General features: G+C 38.2%; 1 protein-coding gene across 2 annotated transcripts; it reads right to left on the reverse strand.

Moving 5' to 3' along the window:
• Positions 1–1435: 1435 nt before the first annotated feature.
• Positions 1436–23243, reverse strand: LOC121386455. Of its 2 annotated transcripts, XR_005959660.1 has the most exons (8): positions 23134–23243; positions 16774–17279; positions 11152–13994; positions 9598–9678; positions 8838–8945; positions 5624–5788; positions 3191–3495; positions 1436–2711 (listed from the first exon to the last, which is right to left on the reverse strand). XR_005959660.1 is itself a non-coding variant. In XM_041517353.1 (7 exons), exons 1-7 carry the CDS (start codon positions 23146–23148, stop codon positions 3425–3427), a joined length of 3789 nt encoding a protein of 1262 aa, XP_041373287.1. In that variant the 5' UTR covers positions 23149–23243; the 3' UTR covers positions 1436–3424. The 2 variants fall into 2 exon arrangements, 1 of the variants encoding a protein (XP_041373287.1); XM_041517353.1 differs by having other exon boundaries at positions 1436–3495.
• Between the last annotated feature and the right edge of the window lie 293 nt (positions 23244–23536).

Raw genomic sequence — 23536 nt, forward strand, 5'->3', positions numbered from 1 at the left:
ACCATCCCACAGACAGGGTAGTACATACCACAGCCTTTGTTACACCAGTTGTGGAGCACTGGCAGGAACGAGAAATAGCCAGAGGGGATTGATCCTAGACCGACCGCGCATCAAGCGAATGCTTTACCAGTGAGCTACGTCCCGCCCCTGTTCCATCTGGAACACTGAGTTTGCTGCAGATCACTTTAAGATGTCTGAAAATTGTAGAGACTAACAGCTGCGACCAGGAATTTACATCACTGGGACTAGGTATAGTTTTCAAATAATTGTAGAGACTAACAGCTGCGACCAGGAATTTACATCACTGGGACTAGGAATAGTTACCAAATAATTGTAGAGACTAACAGCTGCGACCAGGTATTTACCTCACTGGGACTAGGTATAGTTTTCAAATAATTGTAGAGACTAACAGCTGCGACCAGGAATTTACATCACTGGGACTAGGAATAGTTACCAAATAATTTTAAAATGTCTGAAGATTGGATAGTACATGTAAGTATATAGTTAAAGTTTGTTTTGTTTAACGATACCACTAGAGAACATTAATATATTAATCATCGATTACTGGATGAGGAAACATGCTACATTTTTCCATTAGTAGCAAAAGATCTTTTATATACACCATCCACCGACAGGATAGCACATACCAAGGCCTTTGATATACCTGTCGTGGTGCACTGGCTTGAATGATATATAGCCCAATGGGGTCCACCGACCGAGATCGTTCCCAAACCGACCACACATCAAGCGAGCGCTTTACCACTGGGATACATCCTGCCTCTATGCAAGTATATAGAGAGAAGCGTAAGCTGTGTATTAACAGCACTGGGCTGTAGATCACACTAATTTGGGAACAACACGCGTCTTGTCTGTTCTGAGTACTCCAAGGTCTTTTTTACAGGGTTCGAACTGCACCGATTGCAATTGCCGTCATTTAGATATAAATTGCCGTAGGTCAGGAGTATAACTGATGGCACTTTTCTGCCACTGGTAAAACATTTCTGTCATCGGTAAAGCTTGTAAACGATGCCAAACTGTATATAAGTGGTGTATATTATCTGCTAGTATTTAGCATAAAGTGTGCTTCTGAAATAGGTTTACATATAGAAAAATAACCTTTCAGTCATGTTGATTTGCTGCAAAAGTAAAGATTTGAAGAAAAACTGGCATAGGCAAATTAACTCAATATTGCTGTCATTGAGCTGTTTCACCCATAGCAATGATTTTAAAACATTGCTGTCATTGAGCCGTTTCACCCATAGCAATGATTTTAAAACATTGCTGACATTGAGCCGTTTCACTTCTGGCAATGTTTTAAAATCATTGCTATGGGTGAAACGACACCATTAGAACACATTAATTCATTAATCATGGGCTATTGGATGTCAAAAATTTGGTAATTCTGACTCATAGCTATCAGAGAAAACCCACTAATAGCTGGTAAAGAGTTGTACATATTATATTCATAAATGCATTACAAGTTATTTTAATCTAATTACAGCTTAACATTCCATTGATTCTGAGGTGAAATGTTTTGAGGTTAGCATGTTTGTACTCAACTTGCTTATTTTGGACACACCCTTTATTGCCTTAGCTTTAGTGCAATCTAAATCCCTGACAGCATTGGGCCTAAGAATAATTACTAAATTACACAAGTTTCGATCAGTATTTCAGTTTTTAAATGTTTTGCAATAAACCCTGCTCTGGATGGAACGAAAGGAGATTCTTTTATCAAATGGCCCACATTGCACTTAACAACATGACATAACGTATAATACTTTAACAAATGCTACATGTCAATTCACAATTTACTCTATTCTGACTCATAGTCATCAGAGTAAACCTGCTACATTATTACTAATGCAGCAAGGGATCTTTTACATTCACTTTTCTACAGACAGGAAAACACATACTACGGCCTTTGACCAGTTTTGATACACTGGTTGGAACGAGAAAAAATTCAATCAGTTCCATTCCACAACGCAATCTTCAACAAGTGCTACATGTCAATTCACAATTTATTCTGTGAATTTTGGAACAAAACAATGTAAAAGTCATTCAGTTTATGAATTTTGATCAGAACTGTAATTTTGGAACAGACCAATTTGCTAGTCACTTTGTTTATAAATTATACAACAGAACAATTTGCAAATCACTGTGTTCATGAATGCAGGAAGCATACAATTTGTATGTTTCTTCATGAACCCAGGAACAATACAATTTGCATGTTTTTTCATGAATCGAGGAACAGTACAATTTGCATGTCTTCTCATGAATTGAGGAACAATATAATTTGCATGTCTCTTCATGAATTCAGGAACAACATTCAAGTTAACCCTACTAAGTTACTTGACAGGATACTCAGTCCTCAGTCACTTCATTTATGAATTCAGGAAATGTTTTACATTGCACAGGGTTCATGAATTGTGGGAAAATCCTCCACCCACTGGGTATGTTCACACCACCACTTAGTTTACACACAGAAGAAATCCTCCACATCAAACATAGTTCACAAACTCTTGAAAAATCCTCCACATCAAACATAGTTCACAAACTCTTGAAAAATCCTCCACATCAAACATAGTTCACAAACTCTTGAAAAATCCTCCACGCAGAAGAATCATCAACACTTCACTCTGTTCATGAATTCAGATAACTTCATTTGTAAATTTGAGACTATCCTCCACATTCCAGTCCATCTGTTCATAAAACTGCAAATATTCAACACTTCACACCTTAATTTGTGTATGAAAATACCACTCACAAACAATTCATACAGTCATTTCGTGAAATCTAAACTAATTCTCAATCATTCTCACATTGATTCTGTTCACACCTTCACTTGTGTATGAAAATACCACTCACAAACAATTCATAGTCATTTCGTGAAATCTAAACTAATTCTCAATCATTCTCACATTCATTTAGTTCAGGAAATCTGAAAACATTCATCAATCGTCATGAATAATTGGAAAAAGATACATCTCAGCAGTCATTCAATTAACGAGTTTCCAAATTTGAAATAGTCGCTTTGTTTATATACTCAGTTCAAACAGCTACATGTACCTTGTTCATGAATTTGCAAGTACTCTACATATCAGCCACATCAGGAAGTTGAAAATACTCCCTTGTATCAATTTCTAAATATTTAAAATTGAAATGGTCACCTCATGAATTAGCAAATACTCACACAAAGTTGAAACAGTTGTTCATGATTTTACAAATACTCAATGATTCAACAGTCAGTTCATTCCAGAGTTTGATGAACCAGTTGTTCATGACTTTGCAAATACTTAAAACTGAAACAGTTGTTCACAAATGAGCAAATACTCAAAGTTTAAACAGACAATTTGTAACAGTTGAAACAATCACTTCATGAATTTGCAAAGACTCGAAAGTTGAAAACGTGCAAATACTCGGCACATCAGACTGTCACTTCGTTCATGAATTCTGGAATGTACACAATGATAACTTCCTGATTCTCAGCGGGATTGTCTGGAAAAAACAATAACATATAAGGGATGCAGAAATTGAAAATATTTCACAAGCCCGCTGGACCAGAACCAACTAAAATGTACTAGCCTGGCAGACTTTCTACTAGTCCGCCAACCTATACATGTAGAATATATTATTTTCAACAATATTATAATATTCACTTCAAATTATATATATATACAGTACAATCTCATTGGCTCGAATGCCCAACGGTCGAACCTACCAGTATTCTCGAACCGAGCACAATGTCCCGATTTTTTGTTCTATTAAACCCTTTTATTTTGGTGCTGATTGGTCGAATACCCCTTGGGTCGAACAGAAGCTTTTTCTCGAACCAGTTTATTGGTCCGAACTATAAAATTAAACATATTTAGCTCGAACGACTAAGTCTGTCCGAAGAAATACAAAAAATTATTTATGTACACATTTTTCATCGACCCTTTCACGTCAGTCACAGAGTAAGTTATTATAAATTCGGAAGTGGAACGAATAAAGCCTAGATCATATGCCGGCTTATCATGTTGTTTATTTAGCACCTATCGGTAATTATCTTTCTAGTACAGACAATTGTACTACGATAATCGTTAGCTGAATGAACCTTGCATGTAACACCAATCAATTAGTGAGCCTAGGCAGGCGTCGCCTGTTTACTTTAATCATTTTAGGCATGAGCGTCGGCATATTTTACTTTTAACTAGAAATACACGAGAGATCAATGTAATGTAGTGATTGCAACAATAAGAGGTAGGCTAAAGGGCCTCCGCCTCAGCTTCATGTTTTTCTCAACGTTGTCAATATGTCGCAAAATATTCTACAACAGCATAATAAAGAACGATTTTTTAAATTAATAAATATTTATAAATACAAACTGCCAGTGTGTTTGTTATTTGTTTATTTAATGGTGATAAACAATAGTTACAAATATGTATCTCATCCGACATTTGACGGCGACTTTGTTACTCATGAGTCAGTCGGACCATCTCGCCCAAGCCAGTTTTACGGAAATATGCGAGGTATTCCGATTGGTTTTTGTGTTAGAGAAGCAACCGACAACGGCCAAATGCATGGTTCGAACTACCCGATGGGTCGAACAGACTTTGATGCACCGACAGTGTTCGAGCCAATGAGATTCTACTGTATATATATATATATATATTCTCTTTTTTTTAATAACAAAAAGTTAAGGACACTTGGTAAGTGATCAACATCATATAGCAAACAAAAAAAAGACCGAAACCGTGACTCACAAATTAATAAATGTTGAAATACTCTGGTAAATACTAAGTTTTTCACATTTTTTAAATATAGATTTACAAAATTCAAGTGACATCCCGAAAGTGTTTGTAAATTAGACAGTCAGAAAAAGATTGCCAGTCGGACTGGTAGTTGCATTTTTTAACTCGTCTCCGTCAGAACTTTTACTCACATTTGGCGACTGGGCGAGTACTTTTTGCAGCCCTGTATATACATTGTATAGATATTTTATTGTATATATATTAAATCCCGTTGGCTCGAACCCCGTCGGTGCACGAGAAAGTGTTTGACCCACTGGGTGGTTCAAACCAACCATTCAGTCAGTAACATGTAAGTGTAACTTGAGGCATCCTGTTTGGTTCGAGCGTTGCGATGGATGTGACCCTTCCGAGTTGGAGCCAATGAGATTCTACTGTATAGATATATATATATACATATATACACATCAATAGTCACAAACAAGAAATCAAATGAATTATTAAACTGACAGACCCTAATTTTTATATACTATGGCTTATTTTGGTGGTGGGATGTAGTGGTAAAGCACTTGCTTGATGCACGGTCGATTATTTCTCATTCCAGCCAGTGCACCACAACTGGTATATCAAAGACTGTGATATGTACTATCATGTCAGTGGGATAGTGCATAAAAATAATCCCTTGCTACTAATGGAAAAATGTAGCAGGTTTCCTATCTCAGACTATATGTCAAATTACCAAATGTTTGACATTCAATAGCCAAAGTAATCCCCTATTGTCGGATACATTTTTAGTTATTTCCATCTTCATCGAATGAATCGATCACTGTGATAAAAGTAATATTTCCAGCTGATATTGGTTGTTGTATTTTGTACTAGCACCGTTCTCCACTCACCTCCAACTGCCTGCTGAACAAGGCTCTGCTGGACAGCCTCGTCGGTGAGATCAGCCTCCCCGTGGAGGTAGATGATCTGTGTAGATTTGCCCTGACTCTCGGAGTTCGCCGCCACAGACTGAGCGATGTTGGTCGCCATGTCCAGAGTCATCATCTGACCTTCACCTTGAAAAAACAACAAAAACATTTGATAAAAGTTAAAGCATGTTTTGTTTAACAACACCACTAGAGCAGTCTTCACATGGAAAATTTTGTTCAGTATCGTGTCGCGATTGGCTACACATGTTTCAGAGATTGCTACACAATTTTAAAACATCAAACAGTAATTGCTAATCAGTTTTAAATTGACTAGAAATATTGCTAATCAAGATTTTGAAAACAAAACGTTTCCCATTTCACCAGTAATGGTAACGGATCTTCACCTCCACACTCACCTGGAAAGTTTTAGGAGAGTGGTAAATTGATCACCTTGCAATAAAAGATTTAAAACATTTTATTTGAAACTTCATGTGTTTGCTCGCCTAACACCATTCCAGGACATTGAATTCAATCTGTCTTGATTTTGCTTATGATAAACACTGCTAGAAAAAATGATTAATTAATCATTGGCTACTGGATGGCAAACATTTGGTAATTCTGACACTTGGTCTTCAGAGGAATCCTGTTACATTTTTCCGTGAGCAGCAAGGGATCTTTTTTATGCACTTTCCCACAGACTATGAGTCATAATTACCAAATGTTTGGCATCCAATAGCCGATGATTATTTAATCAATGTACTCTAGTGGTGTTAAACAAAACAAACAAATGAACTGTCGCAAGTGCTATGTCACGTTCTATGGTGATTATTTTCTCATGTTCAGCTTTTTGCTGTTATGTTCAGGTCTTGTTGTCACTGATGTGCCAAGTTCTGTTGTGTATGCTATATATCATGTTCAGGTCTGCTGTGTGTGCTATGTTAAAAATTTGTGCTAATGTTTTGGTGTGTGTGATGTGTTGCTTAGCTTAGCTTAGTAAGTGGTTTAAAGTGTCCATAGTCCATATACCACTACGGTTTCAAACACACCTATCCCAAGTCCAGCCTCCGATAGGATCGGGGGTCTGACTCAGGACAGGGATATTCTGTTGCAAATATTTGTTAACTGTAAAGCTAATCAAAGTTCATATATCTTGCTATCGTTTATGTCGAGGCCACATTCACTTTATTTGCCTTTTAACCATATATCTGATTACACTGTCTTTTGTCCTGGATAATTTACAATGACGTTTGTATGTGCAATATTATTAATCCATAATGCCTACATTAGGGCAGTCCTGTAGATCTTCAAAGGCAGCTGAAAATTGTATCTACAGATACAAATTACATGTTGGAAACTTTGCTTCAATTAAAAACATTTCAAAATAGATATTTGTTTTTCAAGAAAATTCCCCAAAACATGTTTATTATTATAATTATGGTGCACATAAAATAGCAAACCATACAAACATTAATGTTACTGCAATTCCTATTTATATATATATACATACAGACACCTTTCTTGTCTGTTGCCAAATGGTTCGTTACATGCAGTACCAAATGTTTTTCTTAAATAGATCGGGCTCTCACAACAAAAGTCATATTATTTTTAGGATTCAAGCACATACAAATATTGACATAATGTATGCTCTATTGTACTTCGCATTTGTAATTTCTATCACAGACCGAAAACAAAGAATACATATGGGTCGTATTTGGCACATACGACCTATGTCAGACATAATTATATAATGAAATGTATTTAAAAAGGGTGTATCTACCACACACGACCAGTTGTGTTCACATAATGGACAGCAAGCAAATCGGAGGAAAGTGGTATGTATCTATTTTCGTGCAAATTGGTATCTATGATTCACTTACGACCATTTAAATCCTTCTGTATAAGCGATGCAATTAGGGACACAGCTACAATGTTTTGTGACAATATGTAATCGGGGATGGCGATTCCGAATATGCAAAAAAGACGTTTTAGGTCGTATCTGCCATTTACAACCTTTTAGCTCTCAAGCGACAATATAGCATCCCACAGTATCATCAGCTGTGGAGCACTGGTTGAAATGAGAAAGAGCACACCAACCGGGATCAATTCTAGCTTGACCATGCATCACTGGGGTGAGCCTTTACAACTTGGTTATGTCCTGCCCCAAATATTTGTGTAATGATGCATAAGCACATTTTAAAACTCTGACTGTTTTGTGTCTAAAGTATGGTTATTTGCACTGTTGAGACAAGAAAACCTGTAGTAGCCAGTAGCCACATACTTGTAGCAGGCCTTTGAGGACTGAAACTTGTGGCAGATATACAAAATAATTACAACTCTTTGACCCCTAATATAAATGACACGTTTTCTTTCACACCTAATTTGAACATGAGATGAGAAAAATATCTAACACGATTCTATCTGACCCCTAATGTGAAGGTGAGATAGGAAAAATATCTGACATGCTAAAATTAAAAAAATATGTAACTTGCTTCTCTCCGATTCATAATATCTCATATGCTTCTGATTCCTGATGTGAATTTCAGGTACATGTAATATGAAAAATATCATAACAGGATGAGATATAAGAAATATCTAACATGATTCTCTGGGATTGCTGTGTAAGAAAGTGTTACCTCCCAGTGTGAGCTGAATCTCGAGGTTCTGACTTCTGAAGTGAATTTGAGATAATATGAAAAATATCTAACATGATGAGATATAAGAAATATCTAACATGCTTCTGTGTGGCCGAGGTGTAATAAAAGTGTTACCTCCTGGTGTGAGCTGGATGTCATGGTTCTGCTTCTGATAATATGAAAAATATCTAACAGGATGAGATATAAAAAATATCTAAACTGATGAGACATAAAAAAAAAATCTAACATGCTTCTGTGTGACCGCAGTGTAATAAAAGTTTACATCCCAGTGTGAGCTGAATCTCGAAGTTCTGACTTCTTGTGTGAATATGAGATAACATGAAAAATATTTAACAGGATGAGATGATATACGAAATGGTATAATATCCGCCCGGTCCCCCCCTTTATTATTTTTAGTTAGGGTTAGGGTTAGGGTTAAGGTGAGGGTTAGGGTTAGGGGAGGGGGGACCAGGCGGATATTTTTCCTAAAAATATTTAACATGATGAGATAGAATAATATTTGCAATGCTTCTGAGTAATCGCGGTGTAATTAAGAGTGTTACCGCCTGGTGCGAGCTGAATCTGGAGGTTCCCTTCACTCTCCTGTACCTCCTCTGTCTTGATGTTGTCCAGCGAGATCGGACCCAGTGTCGACTGGCCTCGGATCACTTCTGTAAATCAGGTTAAAGCATTTGTTGGTTAATTTATAAACATCTGTAATTTTGGGGAGAGTAACAGACTTAGTCGCCGGAGGTGCTTTGTGATGGTGAAGATTCCATACACTTACAATATATGGTTTTGACAACCATTTATTAGATTATTAGATATAATGTATAAACTTTTAAAACACAAATCTTATTTCTCATTTAAAGCAAAGGTACGTTACATACGTGATATACACAATGTGCATTCATGCAACTACATGTACTTTTAGTCCAGTAATCGCAGTCGATCAGTGAAACAGACTGGCTGTGTCTAGTTGATTTTATTGTTGATTCGTGTACCATTACACTTGGGGTTTACTTTTTGTTATCAACCACACTCCAGGACTTTCCATTCACTTTTTAAATTCATTTTGTATGATCTTACTATTACAAGATTTTCATTGATTTTTTTGTTTGTTTTTTGTGATCATCAAATGTTTTAATGCAATCCCTGTTCCTGTTATTTTAAAATGCAAAAATAAGTATTATCAACCAATTAAATTTTTTTTTAACTATCCAGGATTTAAATCAAAATCCACTGAATATGCAGGCTTGGAATTGATATGCAAATTCCATAATAAACTGAACTTACTATTTAGCTATTTTTTGTTTAATGTACCTGAAGCAATGTCTGGAATATCAAAAACTTCCGTCTTGATATTGGTTAGCAAGGTTGTCGTTGTGGTTGGTACACTTGATACTGAAAAAGAAACCACACTTCCTTTTCTTGTTTATAAAAAATAAAAAAAAATAAAAAAAACCCATAGCATTTCTCATCCCCAAACCAAGACAGTTCTCTATCCCATTAAAACTCTAAAATATAGACTTTCAAATGTTCAATATAAATGTGAATATAACGAAAGAGAGAGAGAGAGAGAGAGAGAGAGAGAGAGAGAGAGAGATAGAGAGAGAGAGAGAAGAGAGAGAGAGAGAGAGAGAGATACACACACACACACACAAACAGACAGACAGATACAGAGAGAGGGTGAGGCAGGCGAGAGTAGACTTATTGAGAAAGTGTGATTGAGACTTTAGATTCCATTAATTTGGGCACAACAGGCGTTTTGTTCTAAACACCCCAATATTGATTTAGTACAGTAAAGTTAATAATAGCTGGTAAAGAATTACTTATTTAGAAATTAATTTCAAGATATTTTTATGTATTTACAGCTTAATATTCCATTGATTTTAAGGTGAAATGTTTCAAGATTAATCTGGGTTTGCTTATACTGGGGCATATTTATTTTGGGCACATCCTTTATCCATAGGTGTATGAGCTCCCATTTTTGCAGGGAGGGACATGTTGATTTTTGTCCAAATTAAATGAAAATGCCAACATGGATACAAACATTTATTCATATTAGCATTACTGCCGTACTGCTATATAGGGTTGCAAACGAATCACTACATATTTTCACATGGATTATAACTAATATAATAAAAAATTGTAGTTAGAATTATGGAAATACATGGTGAAAAGGTTTCAGGCCAGCTCATTTTGCCCAAATACCTCTAAGGTTTTTGCCCTAATTTGAGAATATGCTTCAACACTGAACTCATAACACCCACCCCCTATCTCGTATGCTTTTGCCTTTATCACCTCAGATTTGGTGCAATCCATAGCCCTAGACCCATATTTCAAAACTATCTAAGTGCTACAAAATCGTAAAACCATCGTAAGCCACAGCACACGCCATAGTGACAACATAGCTTATGGTATCGTTAAGATAGCTTTGAAATGTGGGCCATGGAGAGGAGACCCAGAAACATAAGAGAGAAGATGGACAGTAAGGGAGAAGATATAAAAGATCCCAGACAGATTGTACATCAAGCGCATGCCTTACCACTGGGCTACGTCCTGACCCCCTGAGATAGAGACACAGACAGACAGACAGATGTGTTATCATCATTACCGGACACATTCTGACCCCCTGAGATAGAGACACAGACAGACAGACAGATGTGTTGTCATCATTACCGGACACATTCTGACCCCCTGAGATAGAGACACAGACAGACAGACAGATGTGTTGTCATCATTACCGGACACATTCTGACCCCCTGAGATAGAGACACAGACAGACAGACAGATGTGTTATCATCATTACCGGACACATTCTGACCCCCTGAGATAGAGACACAGACAGACAGACAGATGTGTTATCATCATTACCGGACACATTCTCTTGTGTAATGGTCTGCACTGCTTGCTCTGTTGCCGACGGTTGCTGGAAATCCTGCAGACTTGTCACCTTGCTGGTCTTACGGTACCACGCCGAGGTCCGCGACGTCACTCCAGACATCTCCGCGGCCGTCACCCTCCCCACTCGTCTCTCCTCCTCCACCGCGGCTGACACTGTTGCATACCCTGACCAATCTCCAACGGTGTGCAACACCGGGGGATACGACAAACCGGCGATCGGGACGTCGGCAAATGCCCCATCCTCTTCCACACGCTCTGCTGCTACCTCGTCACCATCATCATCATCATCACTATCACCATCGTCGTCGTCATCATCATCATCAGAGTCGTGAAAATCATGTGAACGTGGAGCGTCAATTCTAGATTTTTTAATCTTCAGCTTCACCTGTGATTCCGCTTTTCTCTTGCTAGGCTTGGGTAACAGTCTTTTACCAAGGTCCTGCTTCAGGAGTAGAAACGGGTTCTGACTGTTCAGAAACTGGTCAGCCTCGTCCATTTCCTCTGATTCGTTCTTGACTGGTGGACCGCGTCGAGATTTGTTGGGATACCTCGCCTCCAAGTCCACCGATTTTGGGTTGAGTGGGACGATTCCCATCCGTCTGAAATGTGATGCCAGACAGCTCGGGGCGATCACGTCCTCGTAGACTCCCCCCGCCAGACCACAGATGTTGTACTTGTTCACAGTACTCCCGGGGTGGCAGCTCGTGTATGCTTTAAACGTCTTCTCAAAAGACTGCCGGAAATTCTGTAATATTCCGACCTCGCTGGATTTGGATTCGGCGCTAAGCCCCGGAGGTAATGGAAACAGGATAACTCGGTTGTCTCTTGCCCATGCGATCTGCTGCTCCGTAACCTTCATCTTGAAGGCGTCAAACAGAACCAAGGCTGGCGATTCTTCGTCTTCGTTCACCGATGGAATCAAGTGTTCGTAGAGGTACCTCTGCAGAACCTCGGGGCTGGTGTGACGGGAAAGAGTCGACCGGCCCTGACTCCCCGCTGGTGCGTGTTTCAGGTGGCACTGGTTGAACTTGTGCTGGCCCCTGTAGATGAAGTACGGAGGCAGACTCTCCCCCTGAGCGTTGCCGCAGGCGATGATAGTGACGCGGCGCAGGTGAGCGTTCTTGATGGTGACCAGCTTGTACGAGACTTTGTACGGCAGGTCGATCTCAACCTCGTCAACGTTGAACACCAGTTCTGGTTTCTCCAGCAGCTTGTACCGGCTCATCACTTCGTGCAGGTCATAGAAATACCGGTTCACAAACTTCGTCTCGGCCGTGGGCTTCCGAGCCACGTCTACATCCGGGAAGGCGCGTTTGTGGCGCTTCATGAAATGCCTGTACCACGCTTCCGATAACGATCGACATGGATCGAGGATTTTCTTTTTGTGAGAGTATATTGTTACGAATGTCTGGACCTCTTTCTGCTGAAAGCGGTAACCTAGGAGACTAATGTACTGGAGGAAATCGGCCACTTTCTCCTCCTCTTTAGGTCCGAGGAGCGGCTGTGGCCCGGGGGATGAGACGTCAGGGTTAACCCTTTCTACCACGCGGTCGTGAAGCGTGCTGTATGGGACGCCGAACTTCTTACTGGCCGTGTGACAAGTCATCTTCTTGTCCTTCACAACCTTCATCGCCTTCTGCAGGTTCATCATCGTGTAGCTACGGTAACCCTGCTTGTCGCGGATTGACGAGTTCGACTTGGCCATCTCCTCAAAGAGTTTCTTGTATGGTATTCCGTGCCTCTTTGCGGCACCTCGCATTGACAGACCAGACTTTTTGACGTCCCTTATTGCCTTCTTGAGTATCATGTCTGGAGTCTCTTCCTCCATTTGTATCTGCATCTTTATCTCACGCATTGCTTGGTCCGTTAACAAATATGGATTCTTCTTTTTCAGAAAGTCTGCAATAATGTCTTTGGAAGATTGGGCCACTGGTTTTTTCGACATTTTTTTCACCTTGACTTTTTTCACACCACGACTAGTTCCGCTTTCACTACCATTGACCTCCAACTCCAGGTCATTCTGACTAGATTCTGTAATCTCCTTCTGTCCCGATCTGGCACTTAATACAGAAGCGTTAGGATCGACAACCCTCGGGTTGAATGGATACACTCCAATCTTCCGAAAACAGGCAATCAGGTTTTCAGGGGAGACAACCTCAGGGTAGATTCTACCAGCAATGTTACAAGCATGGTTTCTGTTAACCAAATCATCCACAATAAAATCCTCGAGAAAGGAAATACACTCTTCTTCGAAACTGTCTTTGAAGTGTTCCATACAGCCTACATCTGGTAACTGATGCACATGGGGGGGTAATGGAAACAGAATTATCTGGTTCTCTCTTGCCCACCGAATCGTAGCATCAGACGGTTTCGCTTTATGAGCGTCAAAAAGCAGCAGAACTGGGCGGGTGTCGTCGGGGGCAATCGTCTGACCCTTGAAGTGGTTTTCGAGGTAATACTGGAAAATCTCCTCCCCATTTTTCCACTTTCCGAGCATCAGACCACGGTGACCTTGACAGTTGACCAAAACTTCCTCCGTCTTGCGTAAATTTGACAGACATGCAAAAAACGGTTTCAACACCTTCCCGGTCGCATTTCCGCAACCATACAGCGTGACATTCTTGGACACGGTTCGCTTCTTGTCAAAAACAGAGTTGTCTGCCCCGTCCTGGGAGTTGTTCCCATCGTCTGATCTGCCGACGGACTCGTTGAGTTTGTCTGGAAACGGGGCGGTGCTGCCTGGCCGGTACGGAATGCAGATCTCCGTCTCATCAAGAATGAACAGACGTCTCGGCTTGTCAACAAGTTGATATCTACAATAAGACGGAAAACACAGGATTTCATCAGGTGCAGATTTAGGTGGGTGTCTAAAACGCCTGCAATGGATGACTATTTCATAGGAGTCCCATCACCCCTCCCCACTTTTATAACTGCCCTTTTAATGACTTTAAAATTAAAAAATCATCATCCACAATATACAACACTAAATTGCCTCTGAAAAAGCATCGGAGGTTAGTAGTTGAGCCCGAGCTCCCAAGTGCACTTTAAAGGAGGGGGCAATTAAGGCATTTGGCTGGTATGCATATTCAATGATATATAATGCACGTTATTGCTTAATATCAACAAGTATAATCGCATAGTTAATTAATAAAATGCTTAAATGTGACGGCTATTATATATAACGGGCGCAGCCATTTTGTACCATCCCAGTGAATACCCCCTCTGATGAGCTGGTGGTTATGTAATACTTAACGTGTCACGTCAGGAATTAGTCTTCAAACTGAAGAAATAAAACATCCCTGATTTTTGCGGATGCATTGCAATGTTCTGTAATAATATCCATCACAGTAAGCCAGCACCAAATATATATTATTTTTCAATACAAAATAAACCACCATTGTCAAAGTATTGAAATAACTGTCTTATGTTTTGTACATAAATTAACCCACATACTGAAATAATAATCGGAGTATTTTCTTGGTTAATTGGTCTTTTCTTTCCGTGGCTTGTACCTGTGGTTCCTGATTGGCAGGTGTATATTTAGACGGTTCCCAGACACTGTGTCTAGACACACTTCATTTATTAAGATCACAGGGTATTGTGTGATAACCGCGCGGACACCCCTCAAATCATAATGAACATTATCAGCCATCCTGCTTTATTACTGTAAGTAATTCTGTAAAACACTCGATAAAGTAGACTGTCCAATCTAAATTCACAAAACTGACTAATTACATATTCCCAAAGAAAGGAAAATTATTATTTGGGTATCGTGAGTGGTCGTTTTTGCTCGAACGTACCCGTGTGTTGTGAAATTGATTGTTTTAATGTGCATGATCCTTTAAAATTAAATTTCAATGTTTCACCGCAGTCAGCTACACATGTACATGTATGTCTAAACTTGACGTTTACCTTTTTTATTACTTCCATGATTTGAAGTAATTAACATGTAGATGGATGGACCAATGTCTGAGATTAAATGGTATGTCATTATAGTTCAGTAAATACTTAACTGAATATTAATATCGGAGTTATTTATTAAAAAACTTAAGTATTTCTCAATAATGTCGTCTGCTTTGAGAGCAGAAATGCACGAGACAAACTATTTCCGGTTTGCTGTAAAGAACTGTTAGTTAATGGACGGGAACCGTGGTATTATCGCTTAACCTGCGAAAACGACATTATTGTTTTAATCAATGTTATGAATAATAGATTAACATTGATATTAGGAATACATCTCAGATATTTGTTGATTTGTGTATCCATTGTTTATTGTAAAACCTTGTGTTTTTCTTGAGATTATATTTGATGTCACCTACCAATAGGCCTAATAATATGCATTTTTTTCTTTGTTTTTTTTAAAAGAGTAAAATACTATAACTCCATTTCGTTCTATTGATGCAAATTGAAATGTATTTAGTTAAATAGTTTATTATACTATCATCATTTATGTTGTTTTACAAGTCAGGTTGATGAAAGCGAAGCACCTTGTCGTAAATTAGAGCGTTTGTTTACACTGTGCATTATAGAGGCATTGGACGGAGCTGACGTCACTTCACCCCAAGCTATACCACTGGACGTCACAAAAACTAAACAAAATGGCTGCCACCAGTTAGCCGGAATAATAATTTTAAAATTAGGCGTTTTTCATTTCTTAAAGTGTCAGTATGTGTTGGTCGTCCGGGTATGCATCTTTCCCACATATCAGGCTCATATTTGAGTTGATCTTCCCTTTAATTTCTTTCCAGAAGCGTTTCTCATCATTCACATAAAAATATGACAGCAATGTGGTGCCTCCAGCAATATAATAATAAATATGACAACAATGTGGTGCCTCCCGCAATATAGTAATAAATATGACAACAATGTGGTGCCTCCCGCAATATAATAATAAATACATGTATGACAACCATGTGGTGCCTCCCGCAATATAATAATAAATATTATAATAATGTGGTGCCTCCCGCAATATAATAATAAATATTATAACAATGTGGTGCCTCCCGCAATATAATAATAAATATTATAATAATGTAGAAGCTCTTTTTCAAAGCTGCACACACTTCCTAAAAAACCCTGTATGTGCCCCTTTAAAGCGGATCACTGGTGCATATGTAGGAGGTGAGTTTCGGGATTCTTTTTTTCAATACATTGTCCTGAGGAGCATGTTTGAAACACCCTACAAACTTTGCTGGCCACAATATAGACCCACTCTGTTCTGTCAAAGATGGAACGAGATTAATTCAGATAATGATTTATTAAAATGATAATAAATGTACAGGCGGTGCCATGCTGGCTAGGATGACGTGTCACCTCATGACGTCATATACTTTAGAGATAGCAATCTATACTACTCATTAGACAACTAGTTACATGTAACTGATACCAGACATCCTTGCTAAATTCCTGTATACAAGCCTTGTTCACTATTAAGTGCATAATATTACTATATTTTTTATAATAATACTGAAGATGGCCTTTTTAAAACTTGCACTCCTTGCCTGAAACACTCTCTATCCATCCCTGTTGACCATCCATAGAATATGAAACAGACTATGAAACCAGACTGACATATATCACTTTAAATAATACCTTTCTAACATTTCCTTCAGCTGAGTGAAATACGTATTAACCGACTTGGTATCCACGGCGACAGGCTCTGTGACGCACTCGGGCCACCGTTTGACGAACGTGCCATACCACTTGACAGAGAGATTCCTCTTGGGATTCAGCACGCCCAACAACTTGGCCAGCTCCGTGGCTAATCCTTTCATCCTCGAGCTGGACGTGCGGATTCCGAGGGTTAACAGGAAGTGAAAGTACTCGGCCAGCATCTTCTCGCCTTCTTTGCCGAGCACGAACCTGGGTCCGCGCGTTGTGACGTCCATGTCGGTGCGCCCCGTGACGCGGTCGTGCAGCGTGCTGTATGGGAGGTCGTACTTAACGACGGCTTCCCGCGTCGTCAGGCTGCCATCCTGAACCTCTTTGGCTGCTTTGATGAGGTCATCAAGGTTGTAGCGGCGTGCGCCGGACCGTGGCTTCTTCTTCAGCTTTTTCTTCTTCTTCTTCAACATGGCCTTCGTTCTCTTCGGCACTGTCTGTGGAAGAAAATACACAGCTTTAAAATAAAGAAATAAACAAAACAAGCATTCAGAGAGTACTGCTAAAGCAATACATGTCACCTACCGGACCCAATAAATTTCCATATCTCCTAAGTTCAAGGGGCGTAACGCTATGAAAAATGGGTAAACAGCCATTAAAGTTAGAAATGTTACAATCTTGATGCAGGGAATTATACAGGGTTCGAAACGGCCTGTGGCCAGGTTGCCAAATGCGACTAATGTCCCGTTTTGGGGACTTACATATTTAAAACATAATGGCTTTATAGTCACCCAAATAATATGTGGGCGATCTTGTTTAGAGCTATAAGATATGAGCCACTATTTATATTTGTATTCCACATTAAAATTATGCTCGTGGTTCTCTTACCATCCATTATTATTTTGGGGGCCACCATATGTTTTGGTGAGTTTCGAGCCCTGTAATACATGTATGTGGAAACATTTAATTTGCAGCTATTTATCGGAATGATGGAATCTAGCTCAGTTGGTAGAATACTTGCAAGGCTCAAAACTGACCATTAAAAAGATTGTTTTGTTTAATGACACCACTAGAGTACAATGGTTTAGCTACTGGATGTCAAACATTTGGTAATTTTGACATATAGTCTTATAGAGGAAACACACTACAATGTTCCATTAGTGCAAGGGATATTTTATATACACCGGCCATCCCACAGACAGGATAACACATACCGCAGCAAGGGATATTTTATATACACCAGCCATCCCATTCCCACAGACAGGATAGCACATACCGCAGCAAGGGATATTTTATATACACCGGCCATCCCATTCCCACAGACAGGATAACACATACTGCAGCCTTTGATATTTTATATACACCGGCCATCCCATTCCCACAGACAGGATAACACATACCGCAGCCTTTGATATTTTATATACACTGGCCATCCCATTCCCACAGACAGGATAACACATACCACAGCAAGGGATATTTTATATACACCGGCCATCCCATTCCCACAGACAGGATAACACATACCGCAGCAAGGGATATTTTATATACACCGGCCATCCCATTCCCACAGACAGGATAACACATACCGCAGCAAGGGATATTTTATATACACCGGCCATCCCATTCCCACAGACAGGATAACACATACCGCAGCCTTTGATATTTTATATACACCGGCCATCCCATTCCCACAGACAGGATAACACATACCGCAGCAAGGGATATTTTATATACACCGGCCATCCCATTCCCACAGACAGGATAACACATACCGCAGCAAGGGATATTTTATATACACCGGCCATCCCATTCCCACAGACAGGATAACACATACCGCAGCAAGGGATATTTTATATACACCGGCCATCCCATTCCCACAGACAGGATAACACATACCGCAGCAAGGGATATTTTATATACACCGGCCATCCCATTCCCACAGACAGGATAACACATACCGCAGCAAGGGATATTTTATATACACCGGCCATCCCATTCCCACAGACAGGATAACACATACCGCAGCAAGGGATATTTTATATACACCGGCCATCCCATTCCCACAGACAGGATAACACATACCGCAGCCTTTGCTATACCAATTGTGATGCACTGGCTGAAACAAGAAATACAAATTTGACGAGGTAGGCAGCAAATGCCTCTCAAAATGCACAATATTCCCCCCCCCCCCCCCCCCCGATATTCAGCATCAAAAGCAGCTTTTGCTGTCCATCTTAATTTTGACAGTATTTCAGATGTATTGAGAATTCTTCATTTTAAAAAGAGATCATTATAAATCTTACACCACAAATCTAATTTTGAGACTGATTTCTAGAACTGCTTCTCAATGTCTAGCATTTATTTTTGCTTCCATCCTGAAACCTGAGAAGCAAAGCTGATTGCTTCTCACTCTACAACGTGACTTTCAAGCCTTGCACTCATCTGAGATGGACCTATATTCCAAATGCAATTTAACTTTTAATTCGGCTCAAAAGAGCTCATTCAAAGACTGCATGTTGTTTGTATTTGTATACCTATTTTTGAAAATAATTCTGCTTTGTTACTTGAATTTGGCTACAGATTTTTTTTTATCACATTGCAATTCATTTTGTTCATTCAGTTAAAATCCTATTAAAACCCTATTATTCTCTTCTTTTTTGCTGTTTCAACCAGTGCTTCATGAATGATTTATCAAATGATTCCCCTACTTTCCTATGGTAAGCATTATTATTATACCGGGTAATATACCTTTAAAGTTTTCTTTAAAAATATATATACAGCATGGGTCCCTGATGATTAACGGTACTTAATAATCATATTAGTATTATTTTATTATTATAATTATTAGCTGAAGAACCTTTTAAATTATTACTTGAATGGTTCAAGTTCAACCAACAATGCAGAAAAATATAACAATTAAAAAGTTTCTTCAACTAATAATTATAACAAAATTACAAAGCAGTTTTAAAATATACTAATACAATTATTAAGTACCTAGAATCACTTTTTAATTGTTACTTGAATCTACATATATGATGCAATCAAAAGTGCACACATGCTTACATTCGGTCTACATACCCCTCTCACTGAGTCGTTTTATTTATTATTTTCAAGTATACAAGCACAAAACATCATAAAAACAAAGTATATAACTGCAATTTGCATTTATGTTTTTAAGCAATCAACAAAAAGGGAACTGTGTTGACAATTTTATTGATTTAACAGTCAACAGTATGCTGCACTGTGTTTAAAACATTGCTTGCAACATAAGGTGCAGACAAACTTGTTTTTTAAATAGCTTTGGTTATTTCTATTTTTATTTTATCTAAATATTCTTTTAATATTTATTCAAATATAATACTGACTATATATATATTGTAGTAATAGTCATATTTTTAATGTAAAACTCTAGTGATCTACATCCTTAGTTTATGTTTTCAAATTTTAGCACCCTTATTTTCTTCCATAGAAAAACGACTGTCATGTGATCTCACATTTTTACTGACTTCACACACTAGGACGCAAAAATAAACATGCACATGCAGATGACACTTTAAAATTGATATATATTTTTGCCATGATCGCCATATACAGTTAAATTAAGAAAACTACGACCGTTTTAACTGACATAAGGGTCATGTGGGGTTTTCCACCTATTTTGGTCATATCTTGATGAGTGTGTGTGGCAGGAAACTGCCTCCCTAGTTCTGGAGCAAAACCTCAAATTCTGGCAAAAATTATAAGAGATATTCTGGCAAAATGTGCTAAACTGAGACCGTTTTACTATGTATTTCTATCATTCTATCCTCAACATTAGTTGTAATCCATATAAAAATGTGTAGTGATTCATTTGCAACCCTATATATAGCTGTTTGGTGGTAATGCTAATAAGAATATATGTTGTTATTCAGATTCAGGCAAAAATGAGCCCCCCCCCCCCCCCTTACAAAAATGAGAGCCTGTACACTTATGATTTTGGTTCATGTGTAGAAAAAAGAATTGTTAAGGAATGTAACAGAGTTGGATATATACTTACAATTTCTTACCTATAGCTAGGCAGTATTGAAATTTGATATCAATATCAGTATTTTGGGGTGATTTACCTCGGTATTGGTATGGTATTCGGTATTGACACAATATTACCAATATATACCAATATTTTTGGTATACTCAGCTTTAAATGCATGCCTGAGTTAAGGCTCACCCACTAATTTCATTTAAATAAAATTAAATTGCATACAGAAGGCTCTCATCTGATTTACACCCAACCCCTTTTGCATTCGTTAGATCTATTGTTAGTGCTTTAGGGGCCGTCCATAATTTTCAACATTTTCACAAGCGTACAAACCGTATGCAGTAGGGAGGGGGTTAAGGGGCCAGCATACACTTTTTTTTTTAAATGAAAAAGGTCAATCAACATTTTTCATTTGGGGGGAGGGGGTGGTCAAAAGTGTACTCTTTGTACACTTGTGAACCCCACCCAAAATTACATGCTTTTCGCACCCTTGTTTTGGCTTTGTACACAGTAAATAAAACATATCCAACGGTAATTGTTTGATATGATATATTTGACAAAAGGTACTTTTTATTTCTTTCATCTTTTGAAACTTAAAATTAATATTTTGTCCAGAATTATGAAAAATAACAAAATACCAACCTGTAAACAACGTTGTCCGCTTGTTATAGAAATTTGACAGGGGTCAAGGTTAGTAGGCCAGTTTTTATTTTAATGTGGCGAAGCATTGTAATAATATAGCTAATTTTGAATTTGAATGACGTCAGTATTCCAATGACATCATTTTGAATCGCCTTACAATAACCATACACTGGGTACATGACGTTTCCGTTTTAAGAATGCTGGAAAAATTCCAATGCAAACTTGCTATTGAAAATGTTTTGTTTGAACATTACTAATGCATCTGAATGTGTTTGAAGAAAATCTTGTGATTAATTTTTTTTACTTTTTACGAAATATGGATTTCAAGTGAAATAACGGTAAGATATGCTATATTTATTGTGTACGAACCCAAAACAAGGGTGCGAAAAGTGACTGTCGTTGACCTTAGTCTAAGCCTTAGTATGTGAAATCCGTGTCATTGTAATGGTTTTTTCAAGAATTCTGTATGGACAAAATGTGGGTAAAATCTACCAAAAATTAAAGGTAGGAGAGCAATTTTTTGTAATTGTTACGTTTATTTGTTAACCATTACGGCTTTGTTTTTCGCTATTAAACCCCATTTTTCACAAATAAAATTGACCCTTACTTACATTTTATTATTTAGAATACACATTTCCATTCACCTGAAGTGCTTTTTGGTAATCCTGATGTTTGTAAAACCACGAAATGCATTTGTTGCATTTTTTCACAAGACGTGTTATCGAGAAAAAACCGTTAAGCAAGCGAGGTCCAATCTATTTTTAGAGGGGATATTTCCATTTCAATGTCACAGACGTTGGTATATCACGTGACCGTTATCATTTTGGTTCAGTTTGTTTTCTCGTGCACGGTTCGCGCAATCAACATCCGATTTGTTGTTGTTCATTTGTGAGATTTTTCTTCACAGTTCAGTAACATTTTCAGTAACAATAAAGTTCGGACAAGTAAGTGTCTCACTCAATACAAAACGTTACAAACCCTTAAAACCAACAATTTTGCTAAGTCTTACGATATCTGGAGAGGGGATACAACCAGGACAGAACAGTTGGAACATGTCCAGGAGAGGTGAAACGAACGCACCCCAAGTCTGTGAAATTTGTCATGACGTAGGCATTGTTGTGCTTCGAGCGACCTCTACCGGTGACATCAGAATACTAACTTTAAAAATTATTTCAAGCATTTGGGACATGGGGATTCCCATGGTATTTATCGATATAAAACCTGCTTTTTCACTCCATTTGATAAAAACGTGATCTAAGTGTGATACAGGTTTGTAGATTAACCAAATTATAATTTATTTTTGCTGGATGGAAATAGGGTGTGCGGCTTTAACATTTTGGTTTGGACTTTAATTTGTTTAATTTTTTTTAATTGGGCCTGTTCAAATTTTCATTTTAGGTAAAAATTTCAATTTCAATTTTATTTTTTCTAATAGGAATATATACCAAAATCACAAACATGTGCATCTGTGAAATGTTAAAAATAAAACCATAGTTCATTGATAGACACTGATGTAACGGTTCAAAGTATTTTGATTTGTACTCAGTTCATAAAAAAAAATTAAAGTTAAACCATGATGTGAGACCTCATGCAGACGTGAGTTTTCATGAAAAGCAAAACCCGAAAAGTTGAAACAAACGTCTTAATTCGACCTCTTAAATATATGATGTGACAATATTATACAGTACTACTACCTGTTTGCTTCTCATTTTTCATAAATTTGACATAAAATAGTTGTTTTTATGCCCTTTTCTTCAATTTACTGCCGGAAATTCGACCTTAACGAAAACCAGTCCAAGCGCAGCAACACCGCGCAGCCGCTGAAAACATCGTTTGTTTTCGGCATATTACGGATCGTTAGTGATGGTCGGGGACGTGTTCGTGCGAGATTATGGAATCATGATAGAATCTGACCGCCACCAGGTACACCCACTACATTACGCACAAAACGGATAATGGTAAGTTTACGCACACAAGATAAATAAATAAAAAACATCCACAGTGTTTAGTTTTGTTTTTGTTGCTTTTGGGGTTTTTTTTGGCGTGTGTACTACTATCATTAATTAATTAATTAATACTTCTACTACTACTACTTCT

The sequence above is a fragment of the Gigantopelta aegis genome, chromosome 12 (genome assembly GCF_016097555.1).
Source record: "Gigantopelta aegis isolate Gae_Host chromosome 12, Gae_host_genome, whole genome shotgun sequence".
Lineage (NCBI taxonomy): Eukaryota > Metazoa > Mollusca > Gastropoda > Neomphalida > Peltospiridae > Gigantopelta > Gigantopelta aegis.